This window comes from Dipodomys merriami, unplaced genomic scaffold (assembly GCF_024711535.1).
Source record: "Dipodomys merriami isolate MVZ:Mamm:240054 unplaced genomic scaffold, mDipMer1.0.p SCAF_285, whole genome shotgun sequence".
Lineage (NCBI taxonomy): Eukaryota > Metazoa > Chordata > Mammalia > Rodentia > Heteromyidae > Dipodomys > Dipodomys merriami.
The window spans coordinates 1,463,881-1,484,329 of record NW_027204326.1 but is presented as its reverse complement, the minus strand read 5'-3'; the positions used below and the strand labels follow the sequence as shown (position 1 = coordinate 1,484,329).

Below are 20,449 nucleotides of genomic sequence, written 5' to 3'. Positions count from 1 at the left end.
AAGCCCCCCGGCCGGCTGAGCCCCCCAGGCCTGTGTCAGGAAGCCCCCCGGCCGGCTGAGCCCCCCAGGCCTGTGTCAGGAAGCCCCCCGGCCGGCTGAGCCCCCCAGGCCTGTGTCAGGAACGACACCCCCCCTCGCCCCCGGCCGGCTGAGACCCCGCAGAGGACCAGTCACACTGGTGATTGTCCAGAGCTCTGCAACTGTCACCGAGTGTAAGGGGTGCAGTCTGACGGGTGGAAGCGGGGAACCACAGCCACAAAGCCCACGCCAGGGGGCTTTTCCAGGAGGGGCCGGTCACCCTCGGTGTCCAGCTCCGGGAGGCGGTGCCAGTTCTTCCGCGTATAATTGTGGTTTATTTCTCTGAATAAGCTTAACTGCAGTGGAAGGTTGGGTCACACGGTAATATAAAGGGTGACCCAGACGCCTAAGTAAGATTGCCCGGAGCACTCGCGAAAATACACTCATCCGAGGTCAGCGGCAGTGCCGCGGGCGGCCCGGCTGCGCCAGCCGCGCCGGCCGCGCCTCGGCCCCGCCCCGGGGGCGTGGCCGCCGACGCCCCGCCCCGCCCACGTGACCTGTCAGTTCCCGAGCCGGGGGAAGATGGCCGCCGGTCGTGGAGAGGGCGACGCGCTCCGAGCCGCAGCCTCTTCTTTCCGCGTCCTCTGACCTTGCCGGTGGTCCAGCGGGCGGGTCTCGCCGAGCTGAGGACTGAGGACGTCGTCTGCGGCCAGAGTGGAGGTAACCAGCGGGGCTTCGCGGGTCGCCGGGGAGTGGCCGGGGTGAGGTGACGTGAGGAGGGGGCCTGAGGCGGGCCGGCCCGGAGGGTCTGGGGCGAGTCGGTGTGGAGGCCGGGCGGGGCGGGCCCGGCGCGGAGCGGGCTCGGGGCGGTGCGCGGCCGGGCCTGGGGGGAGGTGCGGGCGGGAGGGGTGCGGGCGCGGGGAAGGGTCGAGGCTGGGCGGGGCGGGGTGCGGCCTGGGGGAGTTGGGGGTTCGGGTCAGGGGTGGGGTGAGGCCTGGGCGGGGAAGGCGGGGGGTGCGGGCCAGGAGGAGGGTGCGGGTCGGGGGGAAGGTGCGGCCCGGAGGAGGAATGCAGGTCGGTGCAGGTGCGGGCGAGGGGAGGGTTCGAGGCCCAGCGGGGCGGGTGCGGAGTTGGGGGGATGGGAGGGGGCTGCGGGGAGGTGCGGGCCCGGGGAAGGGCGGCGGTCGGGCGGGGCGGGTTGCAGGCTGGGGAGGGTTGGCTGCCTGCGGGGGCAAGGGGCGGGGCGGGCTAGGCCGGGCGGGGAGGCGAGGTGCTGGCTGGACGGGGCTCGGGGTCCGCTGGGCGCCGGGAAGGTCTGCGGCTCGCCTTCCCGGGGCGGGGCGCGCGCGGGGTCCGGGCGGGGCGGGCCGGGAAATGGTGGGTTTTCTTCGGCCAGGCCCCGCAGCCGCTCGCACACCCGCAGGAGAGCCCTGGCAGTCGGTGCTGGTGGGAAGGCCGATGGCCTCCCTGGCGCGGTGCTATTGTTTTGCATGCTTGGCTTTCGCGCGGGGCCCCGCTCCATTGTGCTGCGCGGGCTTTTAAAAGCTTTGCGGAGGAAGGGCGGATTCTTCGCTCGACCGGAGCCCTGCACGCTGCGGCAGGTATTTTTCATCGCTGTACTTGGATGATCTCTTTGTCAGCCAAAGAACGGGATTGTACTTTTTCGAGTTATTTTGGCATATAGAAAGGTTGAAGCCATCGAAGGTATTTTTCTGTAAATAACAGTTTTATGGAGTCATCGCTGCTCCCTAGAGGTGATTTTTTAAGACTGCAGCTGCCCTGCCTGTTTATGTGGAACTGGGGCGTGGCCCCAGGAAACACCTCTTGAGGGTGATTCTAATGTGTAAGGTTCTGCCTACATCTTGACAACACCTGAGAGCAAACAGCTACATTTTAAAAAGAGATCGTGTCAGGTGGAAGTGGAGAGCCAAGGTTGAAAGATGATGTAGTTCTTTGTTCCCTCGTCCTAGTGTGATGGACTGTTTTATCAGTGCCCCGTGAGGGTGATTGTTGAAATACCAATTTGGGGCCAATTTTGTAAGTCTACCCGATGGGATTCTCTGTGGGAATGAGACAGGGTAGAGTATATGAGAAGCTCTTCAAATAGTTTTTTTTTTTTTTTTTTTTTTTTTGTCGGTCGTGGGGCTTGAACTCTGGGCCTGAGCGATGTCCCTCAGCTCTTCAGCTCAAGGCGAGCGCTCTACCACTTGAGCTACAGCGCCACTTCCTTCAAATAGTTTTGATGTACACTAGTTTGAGAATCCTTTTGTATTTTTCTTCACTGTGTGAATGATTTCCAGAGTGACATTGAACTCTAATTTCCAGGTTTTCATTTCTGCCACCCAGCTATTGGAAGCATTTCACCTTCTCCCTAACTCATCCGGCCTAAGTGGTGGGGAGAGGTGGGCATAACCACGCCAAGAAACGCTGCTGTTCTTGCTGGCTTCTCTTCTTTTTGCTCCTTGCCGCACCAGTCTCCAGCCACATGCACAGACTTGTAGTCATCTTCCACCTGTTTCTTCTTCTCTAGTCAGCCACATGATGGAAATTTACTGGGACTAGCTTGAGTCTTGCACTTAATGGTAACCAGTACAGACCAGACTAGACCTCTCCTCCCCTCTCTCCTCTCCTCTCTTCTTCTTTCTTCTCTCCTCTCCTCTCTTCTCCTTTCTTCTCTCCTCTCCTCTTCTCCCCTCCCTTCCCCTCTCTTCAAACCACAATCTTCCAATCTCAGCCTTCCCAGTAACTAGGATTATAAGTGTGAGCCACCAGCACCCAGCCTAGGTTTTCTTTATTCATCTAAAGTGTGCTGGCATCCTTTGTGTTCTAGACAACATCTAGCACTGGGAAAATGGTGGCAGCAATAAGGGAAGAAAGGATAAATGCAGAGATGACCAGAATTTAAAGCAGTCAGGAAAGCCCACTGCTGAATTTCTGACCCCAAATACACAAACAGAATCCTGTAATGAATCCATATATTCTTGAACCCATGTATTTTGATCCCTATCCAGTATGTTGCCAATTCTATTTTAGGCATTTTCCTCTTTTCCTGTTACTTCCCTTTTGCTGAAGAACTGTCTTCATAGGCAAGAATGGCATCTTATTCCACCCATAGCAGAGTACTTGCAAATTACAGGTTCCCAATGAACTATTAGATTGAACTGTTACTGATGTGTAGCTGTGTAGAATGTATTTTCATGTGATTATGTGACAAAAATAGATCACCTTCCCTTAAATAACTAGTTCAAAGGACATCTTTTGGGTAGTTAAGGCAAAAACAGTTTTGATTTATGGTTTTAAAAACTTTAAAAAAATTTCTGCTTAATATTAGTCTAAAGACTAAGAGTATTAACCTTTTTATGTTTTAAGTATCCAAAGATAACCAGGTGCTGGTGGCTCATGCCTATAATCCTAGCTAGCTACTCAGGAGGTTGAGATTTGAGGTTTGTGGTTTGAAGCCAGACCAAGCAGAAAAGTTTGTGAGACTCTTATCTCTAAAAAAAACTACCCCCCAAAACCTGGAAGTGTCACTGTGGCTCAAGTGGGAGAGCACTAGCCTTGAGAACAAAGAGGCTTAGGGACAGCACCCAGACCCCGAGTTCAAGTCCAGGATTGGCAAAAACAAAACAAAAGTATCCAAAGATGACACACATACAGTCTTCATAACAGATTATGGGAGAGGTAACAAGATTGAAAAATCTATGACTTTGAATCTTTGTTTTCTTTAATGGTTGAACTTGATGTCTATAGCTGCTTTTCTTAATTGCATTCTTCCCAGTTTTATGTAATACTGTGATATTAAAAATATTTGGTCCATATTAGGGCTGCTAGATGTTTATGTGAGTGTTTCACATTTTTATGTTAAAGTAACTTCTACAGAACAGTCAGAATAGTACAAAGAACACTTGTCTTCATTCATATATACCAACTGTAAAATAAATGTGATCCTGTTCCCAAAGGTTTCCTAGAAATGGGTGATTGTGATACATTGTTGTATTCGAAGATGTAAAAGCATATGTGAAAGTCTAAAAGCACATGTGAAATGTGATGTATAGATGATATTAGCAGGCAGGGAAGGGCAGTAGAGGGTTGAGGGGAGAAAGGGAGGAGGAGATCCAGGAGAGGTGACACAGAGCTGAGTTGAAGGACATGTTCCAGTTCAGTAGGCGTGCCAGTGCTGGGTCAGGCATTCAGGCAGGTGGATCAGCCCCGGGAGCATGGGACACTCATGGTTGTGCAGATACAGGGTTCTGCTGACTGCCAGGCACTTCTTTGAGCACTGGAGGTTGAGTACTGGGACAGAGATAGTTCCCATTCTCATTGAGCACGTTTATTGGGAGCAGGAGGTACGAGACATTAAAAATAAATGGTGTGTTAAAGTAGCTGAGTGCTTTCTAGAAGAATAAGGCAAGGTTATGGAATGGGGACTGATAGATGCAGAGGTGATGGCTGATTTATAGAAGATTTAGGGAGGCTCGGATCAGGTTGACATTTGTACTAAAACTGTGTGGCCTAGCAGAATGAAGTACTGAATTGTAGGAGATGAGCTTAGGGAGACTGGCAAGGGGTAAAGCAGATCAGATAGAGCCTTGTAGGCCATGGCAGGTATTTGGGATTTTATTTTGAGTGAGAGGATAGTTGTTGGGGTGGGGGAGGGCTGAGCTCAGAATACTTACAAGGTGGTCACTCTGGCTTCTATATGGAGGTGGTGAGTACTAGAAATACTGACACCAGGATACAGTCACTGCATTTGGGTCCTTGTGGTTGGAAACTTATGAGAGACGTGGGATAGAAGAGGCCACAGGAATGTATTGTGTCATATCTGGAGTGTGCCGAATTAGTAAGATTTGACAACCTGATCACTATTTTTGCTTTGGTGTCCTTTGTTTGTAATGGGAGAAAAGTAGAGGGCACCTACTAAGCCACAGGTCCTTTCAGGACAGTATTCTGAATATACCAAAATGTTGTTGATATGTTAAATTTGTTTACAGATTCTAAAAATAAGCACTTTTTAAAAATCACATACACACACACACACACAAAATATATATATAGTTTTTTTTTGGGGGGGGGGCCTCCGGTCGTGGGGCCTGAACTCTGGGCCTGGACGCCTTCCCTCAGCTCTTCAGCTCAAGGCTAGTGCTCTACCACTTGAGCCACAGCACCACTTCCGGCTTTTTTCTTTTTGCTTATGTGGTGCTGAGGAATTGAACCCAGGGCCTCAGGCACGCAAGGCACGTGCTCTACCATTGAGCCACCTTCCCAGCCCACAAAAATATTTTCATAGCGTTAGTATGGCTATATCTACTACTGAAAAATATGGCAGAATATATCAATTGTTTTGCTGATTGGTCAAAAGAATACATATAATCTTATAGCCCCATTTGACAAAAAAAAAATGCTTATTTATTTAAAGAATACAGTGTCTTCTATGGGCCACGAACTGGGTTAGGTGATGAGGACTTAGTATAGAACAACAAATAGTCCTTCTTTTTATATCCTAGTGGGAGAGACTAAGAAAGGGTGGTTAAGAGATGATACTTTTCTGTTATATAAAATAGCTGATATTTATTGTGCTCCTATGTATTAGGCACCATTTAAATCCTTTTACATATTTTACATACAGTTATTTAAAGATGAGAAACTTAGACAGGCAGCCCAAGAGAATCACCAAAGAGGATAGCACAGCAAGTGGTCAAGTCAGGAGTCAAAACCAGCAGCCTGGCTCTGGGGTGCCTACTTTTAATCCCTGCTAAGACTGCCCTTAACAAGTTTTTCTTGAAGAGTCAGCATTGAGATTCATATGCAAGATGAAAAGCTGCATTATTTTTTCCTTGTGATGGTTTTTTTTTTTTTTTTTTTTTTTTTTGGTGGTGGTATGAGGGAGTTAATCCCTCAGCCCTTTTTGTTTTTTGTTAAAGTTATTTTTGAGATAGGGTCTAGTTTATGTCTGGGCTGCCCTGGGTATCAGTCTTCCTGTTCATTACTTTCTGTGTAACTAGAATACAGGGTATACCACCATGCTGTATATTGAAATTTGGCGGGGTGTCTCTAGTTTTTTTCTGGGATTACCTTGAACTGTGATTCTTTTTTTTGTTGTTGTTGGTGGTGGTCGTGGTGCTTGAACTCTGGGCCTGGGCACTGTCCCTCAGCTCTTCAGCTCAAGGCTAACACTCTACCACTTGAGCCACAGTACCACTTCTGGTTTTCTGAGTGGTTTATTGGAGATAAGAGTCTCACTGTCTTTCCTGCCTGGGCTGGCTTTGAACTGCCATCCTCAGATTTCAGCCTCCTGAGTAGTTAGGTTTACAGGCGTGAGTCACTGGTGCTGGCTTGAACTGTGATTCTTTTACTGTTTGCCTCCGGAGTAGCTGGGATTATAGGCATGAACCGTTATGACTGCCCTACAATAGTTTTTTTTAAGTGAAAATAAATATAGATATATCAAGCAAAACAAAATAACACAAGAGCCAATCATCTCTGCCTACCTGTGGCTGCTTTGGTAGAGTGGATCAGAAGGTGTACATCTAAGTGAAAGAAGCAAGTTGAGCAAAGGCAGGTGCATGCAGCAGCATGACAGGTGTGGGCAATAGTGCTTCAGTTGGTCTGAATGGTGGTGTGGTGAGGCTGCATAAAGCAAAAGAGCCAATCTCTGATGCCAGTCTGAAGTATTACGATTGATACTGTAAGTGCGGGAACAAAGAGCATGCTGGGTATTGGTGGTGGTGTTTACAAAATCTCTTACTGGTTTCCAGAGATAAAAATATATGACATATTTTAGAAAGTCAAGGTGTTGTATACATGTCTTTGCTCTGATGATTAAGATTATGTGGCACTAAAAATCCTTACTTTTCTCTTGGTTTTAGAGTCAATTCCTAGAAATTACTGGATCAGATAGCATAAGCTTTGTTTGAGGATTTTGGTTAGTTTATTTCTAACTATAAATCATGTATTTTGTTTGTTTTTAACAGGCAAAGTAAAGGTAGCGACAGCTTTCTACAAAAATGTCAGTTCTGATTTCACAGAGTGTAATAAATTATGTGGAAGAGGGAAACATTCCTGCTCTGAAAGCTCTTCTTGAAAAATGCAAAGATGTAGACGAGAGAAATGAGGTAAAGTCACATGTCTAAAATGAAGTTCTTTTACAGGTATTTTTTTACTGCCTGCTCTGTAACAGGCACTGAGTAAGATAAAGGTGATTCTGGCACATGCCTCTCACCTTTGTTATTCAGGAGATGGTAATTAGGAGGATCATGGCCTTGAAAGGCCAGCCCCAGCAAAAAGTTAGTGTGGTATCTCCCCCCTCCCCTCCCCCGCCATTCCATCGTTTTACCAGGTAAGCCAGAAATAATGGCATGTGTCTGTAATCCCAGCTATGGTGAAGCAAAGATAGGATTGTAGTCTGGGGCCAGTCTCAGGCAAAAAAGTGAGACTTTACCTGGAGAGTCAATGAAAGGAAAAATGCCTAGCGTCCTTTCTCATGTAGTAGAATGCCTGCCTAGATAGTGCACAGCCCTGAGTTCAAAGCATTAAAAAGAAGAAATAGGTGATTCTGGGACTCTCACTCAGGCTTAATCAACTGTTGTCCATTAAGTGCTTCATTAAAATGCTTCATTCTAACATATAAATGATTGAAAAAAGGTTGAATTTAGGATTTGAATTCAAGACTTGAATTCAGGGTCTCTTATTGCTAAGCAGGTGGTCTTACCATTTCAGCCCCAGCCCCAGCCTCAGATTGTGATCCTTCTACCTAAAATCTCTTGGAGAGAGATCACTGGCACACTCCACCAAGTCTGGCTTGGTTGAGAAGGGGTCTCACTAACTTTTTGCCTGCTCACCTCAAACTGCAGTTTTCCTGATCTCTGCCTCCTAATTAGCTGGGAGTACAAGCATGAGCCACTGTTTTTCCCTTAATTTCTTTTTCCCCTAATATTCAGGAAGCTTGACTCCTGAAAATTAAAGCTTCTAGGAAGCTTTAGAGAGCATCTGAGACTCCCTTCCTATGAACAAACTCAACAGACAAGATTAAGAATTAAAAACATTTTTTTCAGTAGTTTCAATTCTGTTCATTGGTTGTACATTCCCACACCTTAGGACTTTAGATGCTACATCTTTAAGAGAAAGCTAAATAAGTTATATGTTATTAATAAACATTGATTTAAGTAAGATAAATGATATTGATACTTCATCATGCATAGAACAACTGAAGGTTATTTGGCATGACTAATAAACATTTTGGATACATTTTTAAAAAAGCAAAGTATGTGTTTATCTTATAAACCTTAAGGAAAATAATTCTGTTTCTTAGAACTATATTTTCAATGGAATGTAATTTTTTTGTAGATGATATGATCTTTATGCAGGTCTAGGTGTATATGTGTATGTTTATATGATATCTGTGTATAGACATGTAAAGATACGTAGACATTGTTTATAATAGTTTTCGAAGTTCTGAGTTTGAACTCTGGGCTTGCATTGAGTGGTAGAACTGGAAAGGCACTGTACCACTTGAGCCAGGCCTTCAGTCCCCTATACGTTTTTTATTATGGTGAAACATATATAACATGAAATTTTCCATCTTAACTATTTAAAAAAGTACAATTGAGTTGTATTTGTACATTGTGTAACATTTTTCTACATCTTTTTCATCTACAAAATTAAAACCATAAATAACTCTCTCTTTTCTCCATTTCTTACCTTTGGAAACTGCCATTTTACTTTATTTGTCCTAATTTGATGCTTCTGGTTATCCTATACAAATAGATTTATATGCTACTTATTTCTATATTTTTGTGGCACTGGTCATTGAACCTAGGACATTGCATGTGGTAGGCATGTGGTATTGAGCTAATTTCCCAATCCTTATTTGTCTTGTTATGACTGACTTGTTGTGACTAGCATAATATATCCTTATATTTTATTCATGTAGTGGCATATAACAAGAATTCTTTCATTTTTAAGCCTAATATTCCATTTTATGGAAAGCCCATGTTTTATTTATCCATTCATCCATGGAGGATGGAAATTTGGTTTGTTTCCCTCCTCTCTGTCTTCTCCTCCTCTGTTCCTTTCTCTGCTGCCTTGTCTTCCCATGCCATCCTCTCTGTTAGCTGATACTGGGGCTTGAACTCCAAGCTTTGTGCTCTTGCTCAACTTGTTCTCTTACTGCTTGTACTCTGTCACTTAAGCCAAACCTTCATTTCTGGCTTTTTTTCTGGTTAACTGGACATTCTCTAATTTGTCTGCCTTGGCAGGCTTTGAACCTTGATCCTTAGATTTCAGCCTCCTGAGTAACTAAGATTACAGGTGTCAGCCACTGGTACCTGGCTGCTTCTATTTATTTCTTTCTTCTTTTAAAAAAATTTTAATGTTTATTTTTCCTTTTAATTTAATTTTTTTTTTTTTTTTGGTTATGTGATACCGAGGAATCAAACCTAGGGCTTCATGCATGCTAGGCAAGTACTCTACCACTAAGCCATATTCCCAGTCCTGCTTTTATTTCTTGACTGTTGTGAATAATACCACTATGAACATGGTATGTTTGTTTTTTGTTTTTGCCAATCCTGGGGCTTGATCTCAGGGCATGGGCTCTTTTTGCTCAAGGTTAGCACTTTACCACTTGTGCCACAATGCTACTTCTGGCTTTTTCTGTGTATGTGGTACTAAGAATCGAACTGAGGGCTTCATGCTTGCTAGGCAAGCACTTTACCTCTAAGCCACATTCCCAGCCGTAAGTATGTTTTTAATGCTGCTGAGTTGATAGTTATTATTGTAACTTCTTATTTTTTAGACAGAGTTTTGCTTTGTAGCTCAGGTCAGAGCTGAACTTATTAACTAAGCCAGTATAGCCTTGAACTCTATATCCTCCTGACTCAGCCTCCCAGGTGACAAACACTGCCATGCATGGCTGTACTTTACTATTTTTGAAAAAATGTTTATATATGTGCACATGTGTGTATGTGTGTATGTATATACACTTAGACACATACATATGTACCCACATACATATTTCATTTTGGTAGGTAATTTTAGTTTAACTCTGTCACCATGAAATGCTTGATATAAAAACTTGTTATTGCAACCAGATACCAGTGGCACATGCCGATAATCCTAGCTACTTAAGCGGATCATGGTTCTAGGCTAGCCTAAATAGACATGTGATGCTTTCTTTTCAACTACTAGCTGGGTATAGTTATATGCCTATCATCCCAGCTATGTGGGAGGCTGAGATTGGGGGGATTGTGGTTTCAGGCCAGCCTATGCAGAAAAGTCTGCAAGACTCTTATCTGAATGAGTCACTAGGCATGGTGATGCAGGCCTGGCATCCTGGCTATAATGGGAATCATAATAGATGGTCCCAAGCCAGCATGTGCCCAGCAAAAAGTAACACCCTCAAGCTAACCAGTTCAGAGAAGGACTGGAGGTATGGCTGAGTGGTAGAGTGCCTGTCTAGCAAGTATAAAGCTTTAAGTTCAAACCTCAGTGTTTCCAAAACATTTTTTTGTTATTACAATAAAATATTACCCAATATTACTCAGTTCTGAAAAAAAATCTTTGTAGAATTTAAAAAATTTGCTTGGACTCCCCTCCCATTTTTTTTCTTTTTTGTTGGTTGTGGGGCTTGAACTCTGGGCTTGGGTGCTATCCCTTGGCTCTTCAGCTCAAGGTGAGCTCTCTACCACTTGAGCCACAGCACCACTTCCGGTTTTCTAGTGGTTTATTGGAGATGAGAGTCTCATGGACTTTCCTGTCCTGGGCTGGCTTTGAACTGTGATTCTCAGATCTCAGCCTCTTGAGTAGCTAGGATTACATGTGTGAGCCACTGGTGCCCAGCCCCTCCCATTTTTTCTTGTTCATATTAATAAGTTTTGGTTACCTCTCTTGGAAACACTTAAAAAATTTTTTTTTTTAATTTTTGCCATCCTGGGGCTTAAACTCAGGGCCTGGGGACTGTCTCCGAGTTTGTTTTGCTCAAGGCTAGCACTCTACCATTTGAGCCACAGCACCACTCTGGCTTTTCTGTTTATGTGATACTGAGGAATCTTAACTCAGGACTTCATGCATGCTAGGCAAGCAGTCTACTAAGCCACATTGCCAGCCCACTTTTTTTAATTTTTAAAATACTTTTTAATGTTATTATAAAGGTGATAAATAGTGGGATTACAGTTACATAAGTCAGGTAATGAGTGTATTTCTTTTTTTTTTTTTTTTTTTTTGGTCAGTCATGGAGCTTGAACTCTAGGCCTGAACGCTGTCCCTCAGCTCTTCAGCTCAGGCTAGTGCTTTACTACTTGAGCCACTGTGCCACTTCCGGTTTTCTGAGTGGTTTATTGAAGATAAGAGTCTTTCCTGCACTGGGCTGGCTTTGAACTTGATCCTCAGATCTCAGCCTCCTGAGTAGCTAGGATTACAGGTGTGAGCCACCGGCACCTAGCAAGTGCATTTCTTTTTAGACAGTGTCACCCCTTACCTTGCTCTCTCTGTTTTTTCCTCCTGCCTCTACCCACTTGAAAACAATTCTTAAACATTTGATCAACTAAATAAAAGAATGTAAGAAAGAGTAGCCCGACACTGTACTTACAGTACAGTTGACCATGATTAGATTCCTGCTTCTTTCTACTCTGTTTATAAACTCTGTAAATCTCTTGGCATGTAAAGAGTGCTCGTGATGTCAAGTCCTTGCTCCTTATTGGACAGTGAAAGACTTCTTTCTCTCTCTCTTGCGCGCGCGCACGTATGTGTGTGTGTGTGCGCGCATGTGCGTGTGCGTGTGCACGCGTCTGTGTGTGTCTGTGTGTCTGTATGAGTCCTGGGTCTTAAACTCAATCAGGGCCTGGGCACTGTCCCTGAGCCTTTTTGCTCAAAGCTAGTACTCTTATTACCAGAGCAACAGCTCCACTTCTGGCTTTTTTGAGTGCTTAATTGAAGAGTCTCAATTAGAGTTTTCTTGCCCTGCTGGTTTCAAACCTCAATCCTCAGATCTCAGCTTCCTGAATAGATAGAATTACAGGCGTGAGCCACTGGTGCCTGTCTCATTTCATTATTTTTTGGTGGTCTTGGATGTTGAACTCATGGCTTCATGCTTTTGAGGCATTCTCTATACCACTTGAGCCATGCCCAATTCTTTTTGCCTTTGTTACTTTTTCAGGGTCTTGTATGTATGGCTGGGCTGGCCTGGACCACAGTCTATTTGTACTTCCCACATAGCTAGAATGACAGGCATGAACTACTACACCCAGCTCTTGATTGAGATAGGGTCTTGTGTTGATACCTGGGCTGCCCTTGAACTATAAGCTTTCCCTGATCTCTGACTCCCAAGTAATTAGGATTACTTGGACACTAGCACCTAGCTAAGACTTTTATTATTTATTTTTATTGTTGCAAAATAACAAAGCTTCTCCCTGGTATGCGGATAGTGTTGAGGTGGGACAGTATTCTCCTGGACAAGAAAATGAAGTGGGCTATAATCTAGCTATTTAGGAGGCTAAGATTTGTGGATCATGAGTCAAAGCCAGGGGCTGAGAAGGTGGCTCAGTAGTAGAGTGCTTGCCTCACATGCATGAGGCCCTGGGTTCAATTCCTCAGTACCACATAAGCAGAAAAAAACGAAAATGGTGCCGTGGCTCAAGTGGTAGAGTGCTAGCCTTGAGCTGAAATGCTGAGGGACAGTGCCCGGGCCTAGAGTTCAGGCCCCACGACTGAAAAAAAAAAAAAGTCAAAGCCAGCACAGGCCGGAAATTTCATGAGACGTTTATTTTCAATTAACCTCTAAATGGCTGGAGGTGAAACTGTGGCTCAAGTGGTAGAGTGCCATCCTTGAGAGAAAAAGCTATGGAACAGTGCCCAGGCCCCTGAGTTCAAGCCGCTCTACTGATAGAAAGGAAAAGAAAGAAAATGAAATGAGATTTTAGAGACAGATTTTTGTTGTGTGTTTATAGACTAAAGGGAGTCTCAAAGGAAGATTTGAACATATTAGTTCCACTGCAGTTATTAGAAGTACGTGCATTCTCTTTGGAGATGACTGTCTAAAAAGGCAATGGTTATTCAGGTCTGAATCACAGAAATAAGTAGAATGGGGAGTTTAGGAATTAGGAAGAACAGAAAGAAGTTGAAATAGTAGATGTTTTTCATTGTGGTCTGGAGGGAAGCTGAGGTAAGAAGGATCTACCTGCGGTGCAAAGTTCAGTCATGCATAGTTCTTCTGTTTCACGTGGTTTCTTTTTCTTGATGTTACTCTAGGCAGTAGAGCAGGCATGCCTTAGTTCATTTGTGCTGCCTTGATAACAGAATTCCAGACTGGATAATTTCTAAAAAAACAGGGTTTTTTTTCCCCTCATGGTTTTGGAAGGTAGAGGAGTCCATGTTCAAGGGGCTGGCATCCAGTGAGAGCCTTCTTGCTGCTTCACAGCATGGTAGAGGCTGAGGGCTGAAGGATGGGTGAAAGAGAAAGGGAATGGAAAAGGATGCAAGGGAGCTGAACTTACCCTCTTATTAGGATCCCACGCCTGCAATAACTAACCTGTCATCACAGTGACACACTAATCTGTCCCTGAGGGCTATGCTTTCATGACCTAATTAAGCTCTTACAACATCTGCCTTTCAACACGGTTGCATTAGGGATTAAGTTTCCAACACTTAACTTTGGGGGATACAGATCATAACAAGGGGATCTACAGCTTATACATCCCAAATTTTTGTAAAGGGATAGTCTTGAGATTTGATAGGGTATGTAAATCTTGATGGGAATGGGACCTTTAATAAGTCATTTTCAAATGCAAGTTAAGACATGGTAAGTTACTCTTTACCTCCATCTGCAACTATAGTTATTGGATTGGTTAAGCAAGAACTAGTAGTTAAAACATAGAGTTCAAGATTCAATTTACAGCTGGGCACTGGTGGCTCTAAGTGTAATCCTAGCTACTCAGGAGGCTGAGATCTGATAAGCCAGCTCAGGCAAGGAAGTCCTCAAGACTTAAATCTCTAATTAACCACCAAAAAAGCTGGAAGTAGAGCTTTAGCTCAACTGGTAGATCACTAGCCTTGAATAGAAAAGCTCAGGGGCAGTGCCCAGGCCCTGAGTTCAAGCCACAGGGCGCGCGCACACACACACACACACACACACACACACACACACACACACACACACACACACACACACACACACACACACACACACACACACACACACACACACACACACACACACACACACACACACACACACACACACACACACACACACACACACACACACACACACCTTTTAAGAATCTAATAAAACATTACACATCACAACTTTTTGTGAAATTCTCAATAATGTAGCTACAATAGGAATACAGTTAACTTTACTTTGCACAGCATATGATAGCTTTCAAAACAGTGCTTTGGACAAATGAAGGTTTTGTTTTTTTCATATGACAAACTAGTGGATTCATCCTAACATTGGTGGCTTCTGGGCACCCTAGGAACCCAGCCTCTGATTTCCTTCTCAGCACTGAGCCAGTTACTTGCCTCAGCTGTATTGATACTTTCCAACACTCTCTATATATTGAGCAACAAGGGAGAAAAGGGCACAGGCCAGCTGATCTCCTTGGAGAGTCTTGGGAGACCTTGCTGAAGAAATGTAATGGGATCATTTGTTGCTGTAGTGCAGGCACACTACTGCCCAACAAAATCCTGCTCCTCTCTGAGAGTGTAGGCCTACAACTAGTCAGACTACTGACACCTTTAGCTCTAGTTAATCAAATTAAAGGCATCTTCCTTGTTTATATTACGGATATTTATGCACACTTTTTTTTTTTTTTTTGGTCAGTCATGGGGCTGAACTCTGGCCTTGGGCGTTGTCCCTGCACTCTTCAGCTCAAGGCGAGAGCTCTACAGCTTGAGACACAGCACCACTTCTGTTTTTCTATTGGTTAATTTCACAGACTTTTCTGCCAGGGCTGGCTTTGAACTGTGATCCTCAGATCTCACCCTTCTCAGTAGCTAGGATTACAGGCATGAGCCACTGGTGCCCAGCACACATTTATATTTTTATTTCATTTTGTGGATCACTTATCTTTGTGAACTATCTGAAGTATAACTGTAATCCCAGATAATAAACAGAGAACTCCTCTGTGACTTGGAAACTACTACCTTAAAAACTATTGTGTAAATTTCATGCACTTAAATTCAGGGTCTGGGTCTGGCTTTAATTTATCAGTAGTAGCAGTGACTTTGATATCTTACCTTTTATCTAGTAAATTCTACCTGAAAGGGATGCTATAGAAAGAATGCCAAGAAATTTAGAGCTGACAGAGGTGTTCATGGTGTAGTAATTATGTCTCTAGTTATGACTCAGAATCATAAACATAATATTTAAGATACTCTGCTTAACAAGAAAAATTGCTCTTTGGAAAGGTGATCATCAAATTTAATGTCTAAAATAGAAGCTTTTTCACCTGGAAAATCTATGTGAAATACACCTCATTCCCTAATAAGTGATGTGCCTGTTTCATAGAATTTCATATCCAAATCAGTATGTAAGAATATCTGTTTAATGTAATTTACTTTTGTATTTTATTTAAACTGATATTATGTTTTAATCCTTAGTTGCATTATCCTATAATTACATTTGTATTTTTACCAGTTATTAGAATTATTTACTTATTTGTATGTTGCTCTCATAGAGTTCTAAGTTCTTTGAGAGTTCATTTACTAAACAAATACGTGAGGAGTGCTGTGTGGCAGTCCATAGACAGTACGGATGCAGCAGCAGAGCAGGGTGTGTCCACCCTCATGCGGTTCACAGGCCTTGCGAAAGATATAAAAGTCAGTTATTAATCATGTAAATAAAAATTAAGTCCAACTGACAATTCATAGAGTACAGAGGAATTAAAGGTGCCCAGAAAGTAGGTGGGAATGGCACAGGAGAGATGGAGAGGCAGACATTTCCTGGTCTGTGTCATTCAGGAAATCTGTAGCCATGGTAAGGATATGAATTCTTACCCAAAGATCAGTGGGACACTGAAGGGTATGAAGCCAAGGAATATTTCACATTGCCATTTAAAGAAAATTACCCATCCTTTCCCCTACCCTAATGCACAGTAAGTAGGTACACTAGTATTTGTGAAATTTAACTTAATTTTTTTCATATTTCTCTTGTGTTTTAGTACTGTTGGTACCCAAAGCTTAACTGATTTGTTTACTCTGTTTCCAGGTCTGTTGTATACCTTGGCACTTTAAGAAAGTGATGTTTATGCTGTGCTTGCAGTAAAGGAGGCTTCTATTGGAGGTGTTTGTTCTACCCCAGGACCACCTGCCCAGCCCTGCCCTGTTTTCAGGGCTAAGGGAGCTATCTCTATATTCACTTTAGAAGCACAGAACACACTGACTGAATTAGCCAGGGTTTAGTCTAAATAATGATATAAGAGAAGGCATAAACTGCACATGTATATTATATGTATAACATCTATGTTATTTGTTTACTCTTTCTCTTGTCTTGCTCTAGATAAAGCATAAATATGATTAAAACTCTTCTATACCCTGTTCTTTCATTATTGTTAGAGAATTTGGTTGCTATAGATAGCCTGAGATTTTGCTTCTATTTCATTAATTTCCAAATCATAATACTGTACATGTTTGCTGATTTTTAATAAATTTACAGTGCCTCAGATTATTGATACTATGGGAAGAAAATTACATTATTTTTGTTTTCAATTCTTCATAACACAAAACTAAAAGTTTAAGGCTGTTTGTAAATGAAAGGAAGACAATAAGTACTGCTTGTGCTGAACTCACCTTCATGGAAAGGCAAATGCTACATATCTAGCAGCAGTGCTGTAATGCATACAGGTTGTCTTGATAATCTCCTGTGTCTCTTCCATTCCCCAGTGTGGCCAGACTCCACTGATGATAGCTGCTGAACAAGGCAATCTGGAAATAGTGAAAGAATTGATTAAGAATGGAGCTAACTGCAATTTGGAAGATTTGGTATATGTTAAAAATCATTTGCTCATTAGTCTCTTTCTTTTTCCTTAACTGTCTTTTTTTTTAAGAAGTCATTCAAAAATAATTGATTAAAAATGGTATCTTCAGACATATCTCACCTTTACCTAATGTGCTGTGTTCGTTAAAGAGTAATTCAGGAGAGAATTTTTTTACTGGTATTGAAAGATCTTGAGTCTTTATGATTTTATATAGAACAACTGGCTGAACAGAAAGCACACATGCATATATAATTGAATGCCTGCCTAGAAAATCTCCATGCATGAGTCATGTTTGCTTCCTTCCTGTGGAAGTCATTATACTTGAAAATATAAAGATACATCCTCTACTGATACAGCTTCTGGATACATCCCAAGAGGTTGTATTTCCTTTGAATTTCCCTTTTTGTTAGAATTGGTTTTGAGTGTCACTTAGCTACATTTAAAAAATCAAATTATTGGGCTGGGAAGGTGGCTCAGTGGTAGAGCACTTGCCTTGCATGCCTGAGGCCCTGGGTTCGATTCCTCAGCACCACATAAGCAAAAAGAAAAAAGCCGGAAGTGGCGCTGTGGCTCAAGTGGTAGAGTGCTAGCCTTGAGCTGAAGAGCTGAAGGACAGCGCTCAGGCCCAGAGTTCAGGCCCCCACGACCGGACCCCCCCCCAAAAAAAATAGGATACTTGATCTTTTATTTAAAAAATAAGGGAGAATAATTATCACATAATTTCTGAACTCTCAACATGGAGCTTTTGTCCTATAATAGCTTGTACATGTGCTTTCAAATCAGATTACAGGCTCTTTACTGTCAGTTGATAGTAATGGTTACTATGGACTTGAAGTTTTGGTGGTCAGTGATATAAGTAGACAGAAAAATCCTTAAGAGAGCTTCAGTAGTATTTTATAGAAATCAATTTGGTATGATTGTTTAGCATGTGAATTCAGCTTTTTCCCCTATTTGGAATGTCTTTTTTTACTTTCAAACATGTAATTTTGTATATGTGTTCAAGGATAACTGGACAGCACTTATATCTGCATCAAAAGAAGGGCACATACATGTGGTGGAAGAGCTGCTTAAATGTGGGGTTAATTTGGAGCACCGTGATATGGTATGTCCATTTTCCAGAGAATAGCGTTAATTAACTGAAATCTTATTAGCAATAATAGATCCATCTTGTATTTTTGTATATAAAGTGATAGTAAAGTGATGATTTTAGGATTTGGTGGACATGGCTCTCACGAATTTTTTCTTCATTATAGAGCTTGAACTCACAGCCTGGGTACTGTCCTTGAGCTCCTTTTTATCAAGGGTAGCACTGTACCATTTTGAGCCACAGCTCCACGACCAGTTTTCAGGTGGTTAATTAGAGATAAGAATCTCACAGACTTTTCCTCTTGTGCTGGCTTTGAACTGCAATCCTTTAGAGCTCACCTCCTGAGTAGCTAGGATTACAGACGTGAGCCATCAGTGCCCAGCTCAAGGATATTTTAAACCCTGGTGGTCTCCCTCTTTTAGAATGTTCTTTGTCTTAATTTTCAGTTTATTTCAAGGTTTAAAATCTTGCTTTACAGATCAGTCAGTGCTTTATCATCATTCTGTTTTTATTTTTTTGTCCAGAGGTCCTATAGTATTTGGAGGTTTCAGGGAAATACTTAAATAATTGAATATGATTGTTGGAATTTCTGCTTGGATAAAGACTTACACGAAGAGGACAAGGACATAGAAAGTTTACTGAAGAAAAAGTTTTAAACAGCCAAAACCAATCTTAAAATTTTGGAGGAGTCCAAGCTGCACAGTCCTTGTTTCAGATTTTGTGATCTAGTGTAAGCCTTAGAGTAATCAGTCATGGTTGTAAGAATTTTGACTCATTCCATGTATTCTTCCTTTTTTTTGGCTGGTCCTGGGGCTTGAACTTAGGACCTGGTACTTTCCCTAAGACCCTTTGTATAAAGGCTAGCACTCTAACAGTTGAGTTGCAGTACCACTTTCTGCTTTTTTGAATAGCTTATTGGAGATAAGAGTCTCATGGGACTTTTCTGCCCATGCTGGCTTTGAATCTTAGCGTCCTGAGTAGCTAAGATTATGGGTGTGAGCCACTGGCGCCTGGCTCATTCCATATATTCTTATATTTTGCTGGAGAATCTTGGGAATTTAAAACTACATAGTAACTTCCTTCCCAAAACAATGGTGTTGCAAAGATATATCCAGCAGGAACTTGAGCAGTAGAATTTTTATGTATGGGTATGATTCGTTTTTATACCCTCTCTCTTTTTCTTTGAAGGGTGGATGGACAGCTCTCATGTGGGCGTGCTATAAAGGCCGGACTGATGTAGTAGAGTTGCTTCTTTCTCATGGTGCCAACCCAAGTGTCACGGGTCTGGTAAGTGTTCATCAAAATATTAATTCGTTAGGTAAGTGGTAAGTTTCCTCAGGGAATGCTTAGGCTACTTACACTTGACTTATCATATCAGTGATTTTAAAATACTTGAGAATTTTGTAAGCTAACTTTACTTTTTATTTTTTGTCAACAAATAAGTCTTAGAGCTAAAAACATTTAGGTAAAAGCATTTAGCTCTAAGAGTTATGGCTATATTTCAAAAGGTAAATTTGAAATCCTTAGGTATCTTGCCTATGGGTATGCATTTTTGCATATAATTTTTCTATATATCTGTTCTATATATTTATACTCTTTTTAGTTTATATGCCTCTATTGAGTTGCATGTTGGCTAGTTACATTAAATGTGTTGACTATAAGAGTAAATGTGTTCATAATAATACTTCGTTAAGGTTGAATGTGTCTTAGTTGCCAGATTTGTGTTAGGAACATTATTTTTCTTTCTTTATTTTTTTGTCGGTCATGGGGCTTGAACTCTGGGCTTGGGCGCTGTCTCTGAGTTCTTCAGCTCAAGGTGAGCGTTCTACTGCTTGAGCCACAGCGCCACTTCCGGTTTTCTAGTGGTTTATTGGAGATAAGAGTCTCATGGACTTTCCTGCCGGGGCTGGCTTTCAACTGCAATCCTCAGATCTCAGCCTCCTGAGTAGCTAGGATTACAGGCATGAGCCACCGGCACTTGGCGTTATTTGTATTTTTAAGTAGAATTGTTTAATTGTTTAATTTTACTTTAAAATACCTTGATAGTTACAAATATCTACCTAAAAGATTGGTTTTCTCCCTGTTTTCCCCTTCTTTCCTCTCTTCCTTCCCACCTACCTGTCCATCCCAGCAGTACAGTGTTTACCCAATCATTTGGGCAGCAGGAAGAGGCCATGCAGATATAGTGCATCTTCTACTGCAAAATGGGGCAAAAGTCAACTGCTCTGATAAGGTAGGTTGGCAGAAACTACCTGTATTCCACTTTGGGTTAGTCTGCATAAAAGGTCTAAGTTATAATCATTTTCATATATCTTCTCTAATGTATTTTATATTTTGTATATTGCTGTATTTTATATGGACATATAGCTTATAGATG

General features: G+C 42.5%; 1 protein-coding gene across 13 annotated transcripts in view; it reads left to right on the top strand.

Moving 5' to 3' along the window:
* Window positions 1-593: 593 nt before the first annotated feature.
* Window positions 594-20,449, top strand: part of LOC138838615 (kinase D-interacting substrate of 220 kDa) — a 106,404-nt gene continuing 86,548 nt past the window's right edge. For 7 of the 13 annotated variants that reach the window (XM_070038017.1, XM_070038014.1, XM_070038012.1 and 4 more), the window contains exons 1-6: window positions 594-738; window positions 6,990-7,130; window positions 16,891-16,989; window positions 17,989-18,087; window positions 19,261-19,359; window positions 20,204-20,305. In XM_070038017.1, the coding sequence (XP_069894118.1) occupies window positions 7,023-7,130; window positions 16,891-16,989; window positions 17,989-18,087; window positions 19,261-19,359; window positions 20,204-20,305 (507 nt within the window). In that variant the 5' untranslated portion in view covers window positions 594-738; window positions 6,990-7,022. The remainder of the gene's footprint in view (window positions 739-6,989; window positions 7,131-16,890; window positions 16,990-17,988; window positions 18,088-19,260; window positions 19,360-20,203; window positions 20,306-20,449) is intronic. The other 6 variants (XM_070038018.1, XM_070038016.1, XM_070038013.1 and 3 more) reach the window with 1 other exon arrangement.